This window comes from Malaya genurostris, chromosome 3, assembly GCF_030247185.1.
Source record: "Malaya genurostris strain Urasoe2022 chromosome 3, Malgen_1.1, whole genome shotgun sequence".
In the NCBI taxonomy this organism is placed as follows: domain Eukaryota; kingdom Metazoa; phylum Arthropoda; class Insecta; order Diptera; family Culicidae; genus Malaya; species Malaya genurostris.
In genome coordinates, this window is record NC_080572.1 from 223,118,661 (window position 1) to 223,123,007 (window position 4,347).

General features: G+C 35.0%; 1 protein-coding gene across 1 annotated transcript; it reads right to left on the bottom strand.

The window, feature by feature from the left end:
• Positions 1-1,969: 1,969 nt before the first annotated feature.
• Positions 1,970-4,059, bottom strand: LOC131438083 (regulation of nuclear pre-mRNA domain-containing protein 1B). Its single transcript, XM_058607881.1, has 4 exons — positions 3,722-4,059; positions 3,040-3,659; positions 2,842-2,985; positions 1,970-2,783 (listed from the first exon to the last, which is right to left on the bottom strand). The coding sequence occupies exons 1-4, from the start codon at positions 3,870-3,872 to the stop codon at positions 2,616-2,618; spliced, it is 1,083 nt and encodes a 360-aa protein (XP_058463864.1). The 5' UTR covers positions 3,873-4,059; the 3' UTR covers positions 1,970-2,615.
• Positions 4,060-4,347: the final 288 nt, after the last annotated feature.

Here is a 4,347-nt window from a genome sequence, read left to right on the forward strand (position 1 = left end):
TGCCACGGCGAAGAAAAACTTATGTATATTGCCTATGAAATAAACGTATTTATGAAAAAAAAAAAATAACTTACAAAAAAATAACGCATGCAATGCCTATAACTTACTAAAAAGTAAGGCTTCGTAACACCTATAACTTGCAAAAAAGGAACGCATGAAAAGCTTCATAACGCTTATAACTTACAAAACGTAACGCATGTAACTTTCATAACGCCTATAGCTCACAAAAAAGTAACGCTTATAATTATCAAAATTGTAATGCATGTAATGCCTCATTACTTCTTAAAATTTAGAAGTAACACATGAAGTACCCATAATTTTCAAAAAAGTTACGCATGTAACGCCTATAACTTACCCGTGTAACGCTTATAATTAACGAAAAAATGGCAACGCATGTAATGTTCTATTAATCAAAAGACACGTTTAATAGTCTTTAACTTTATTTATAAACGATTCAAATATCAGGCCTTTCCTCTTTGACTGCGCGTTACTGACTGACTGATCGTATAAAACGAGAGAGAGCACACTCAGATACGTAAATGAGAAAGCACCCAACGAGGGGCAAGCTAATACCACAACATGTAACGATTCAAAACGTCTATAACCTACGAAAAGTCAACGCAAGTAACGTTTCATAATGTCTTGAACTTACAAAAAAGTAACGCATGAAACGCCTAATATTTACAAAAAAGATACACATATGACGCCAAAAATTATCAAAAAAATAACGCTTTGCAACACCTCTTATATACGAAAAAGCTATGCTTATAACGCTTCCTAACATCTATAACTCACAATAAGTAACGCTTCGCAACGCCTATTAAATCCGAAAAAGTGACGAATGTAACAGTTCGTTACACCAATAACTTACGAAAAAAGTAACGCATTCAACGCTTCGTATCGTCCAAAACTTTTGGAAAAGTAACGCATGTAACGGTTCATAGCGCCTATAACTTATGAAAAAGTAACGCATATAACGATTTGTAACATCTTTAACTTTTACATTAGTAACGCATGTAACGCTTATAATTTACAAACAACTGTCAAAAGTGTAACGTGTGTTACACTAGGTAGCATTTAAAAACAAATAATAGAGCTTGCAAGCCCCTCCCGAAATCAAAAACATATATAATTATTTAGAAGGTCTAAGACATGATTTGCAGAAATAACAAGACAGTAAATGTAAAGAAATGTAATACAATAACAGTATCTGTTAAAAAAAAACCCGTAATAGGCACACCGAGAAATTACAAAAAGTAACGCAGATGACGCCTATAATTTACAAAAAATTAACGCTTCGCAACGCCTATTATATACGATAAAGTTATGCACGTAACGGTTCGTAATGTCTATAACTTATAAAAAGATAACGCATATAACGTTTATAATTTGCAAAAAAGTAACGTATGTAACACTCTATAATATCTATAACTTACAAAAAAGTAACGCATTCAACGTTTCGTAACGCCTATAACTTACGAAAAAGTATCGCATTTAACACTTCGTAACACCTATGACTTACAAAAAATAATGGGGGTGTCATTGCGAAATATCCCTCGTAGAAGAAAGAATTTCTCAGTGAATTTACTCGGTTCATGCTTTCAGAATAATCTCTAGTAGTTCATAATGAAATATTGCGTTGTTCAAGAAATTCCGAAATTTCTGAAAATTGCGTGATCAATTAACGCCAAAATCTATGTAAATGTCTGTACATGGGGTCGAAACAGGGTTGGCGAGTATTAAAAATAATAATCTGTATACTTGCAAATTAGAACTGATGAAACCTAATGTTTACTGCAGCAAAAAACGGAACAACAAATGAGAATATAGAAAATATAAATTAAAGTGAAGACGACTTAATAAATATATTTTCAATCAAGATACATGTCAGAAATGGCAAAAAAATTATAGTGATATCTCAACTGAAATGGAAGTTTTTCACTATAAACATTCAAAAATAGTCCAATAGACACTCTGCTCTAAATCAATGAACATTCAACTTCAACTCTAGTTTATATGTTTATTATGTCGGATATCGAACGCGTTATTGAGAAAATGTATTTCTATTATTTCATTTAATATATTTGATATTGGACTACTTATATTATAAATTTTATTTAGCTCAATTTTAACTTGTTTTATGTCTTTCGCCGGAGTTGATATCCATTTATTTGGATTTGTTCGATTTGATTTTAGCGGAGGTCGGTAATTCTATAAAAAATGTAAAAGATTGACAGAAAATTGTTTAATAAACAACTTCGATAAGAAACGATGTTTAAAATAAAATGTAGATAAAAACATCCCTTCGGATGCAAATGTAGAATGAAAAGCTATATTTTTTACATATTGTTTTTATAATTACATTCTAGTCAATCTAGCAACTAACGCCGTCAGGCAGAACTTTTCATGAATAACTTCAATAATGCCTCTGCATAGTTGTCCAGGAGCAGCTAACAGATTTCATTCAAAACGTACAACATGAATCATTAATGCACAATAGCGTTTTCCAGATTACGAATGAACATGATAGAAAAAGTGCCATTTCAATATTCCCAGTAGTGGCAGCACATTGGCTTGGAGCAATGACATTTCTTTCGATCTTTAATACAGTAGACTTAACGATGATGATGGTGATGGTGAATGTTGAAAAGATCTCCTGCAGAAGGCAACGGTGCTAGTCCTCCAGTCACATCCGGGAGACTTGTGAGATCAGGTAGATTGTACATATGGCTACGCACCTCTCGCTGGACTTCTTTAATTTTGGTCAGTTTAATTTGATACTCCTGATTGAACGAAAAAGTGTTATCCTATGTTTTAGTTACATCAAAAACAGGGACTTACCTTTAGACGATGCTCAGCTTGAGTCAGCAACTCCTGCTGTTCTCGTTGAAAATCTTTCAACATCGTCGTTAGCTTTTTCCTATCATCCATTTCCGATGCCAAACGGGCATTATAATCATTCAATATTTTAATTGCGTCGTTGACCTGAAAATAAACAATCATAAGGCACATTCGAAAAAAGAGAACTGCATAACAAACCTTCATTGCCAAACGCATGGCAGCTTCTTTATCTTCTAACTTGGCAAGTGCCGAGAGCTCCGATACCTCTGGAGGTAAATTTGCGATACGCTCTCGAACAACGGCATCGCTCGAAGCGGAATTCTCCAACTCTTGGATTACCTTAATTAGTTCTTCCGGTTCAGGAGGATCTCCTTCCGGTAGATGTGGACTTAGCGTTACATGGGTTTCAACCTTTCCATTCACCTCAATAGTTTCACTTTTGGCCTTCTTCTCCGTATTCCCTGAACTAGCTTTGGATTTCTTGAGATTGCGACTAGCATCATCTGTAGATTCGGCTTTCCGTTTCTTATCTTCGGTAGATTTTATATTAGTCGCAGCAGGACTTTTTTCTCGTTGGTTTAACAATCCTGCATATTCCTTAATCCTAGACTCCTCATACACTCCCCGTTCTGCCCAAATAGTCAAAATACGATTGAGACTGTGAATGGTCTTCTCTTCCGGCCCGGATTGTGCGATATATTTGAATGCCTTTACTAAGGCACTCTCGAACTCTTTGCCAAATTCAGGACCTTTCTTTTTGCTGTTTTGAATAACATCATTGGCCAGATACATAAAGGTGAGCTTCTTGGTTGTTGCGGCTAGAAATGTTATCCCAAGGAGTTAGGGTTTCCAAGATATCGACGTTAAATAAAATACAAACCTTTTTGCAGCTCTTTCAGCCATGTCTTCACAATTATTGAGTGATGTTTTCGATGGTGAATAAGCCATAGAGAAAGAGTCTGAATACTCTGCTGGCTAGGATTTAATTCCAGCAGTTTCTTCACTAACCCAGATTCGGTGAAAGATGCCATTTATTAGTAGCAATGTATTGTTACTACTGCTTGTTTTTTCACACTGGTAGCCTACGCAAATACAGGCTAATGAAGATTCAGTAGCAAAACCACCTAAGGTGACACAAATCAGCCGATATATTAAAATTTTCGCTGGTCACATTAGCACAACCACGACAAATTCAAAACATTTCTAATAAACGTCAAACTTCTCCAAAGCCAAATAAACAAAGCGGAGTGTAGTGTAGAGGTAGAGCTGGGCGCTATTGGTAGTATTGAAGCGACGCGTCTAAAGTACACTGAAAAAAAATTCTATGAATATTACGAACTAGATTACTTGCTGCATTTCGTTTTATTTTATAACGGCCGATAAACTACCTGACAACATCCACTTTGAAGGACAGCTGCAGGCTGCAGGAAATATATTTTTTATTATAATTTCTAAACAAAACGATTTTTTTGCTATTGGTTGAAATGACTAGTTTTATTCCGCTTG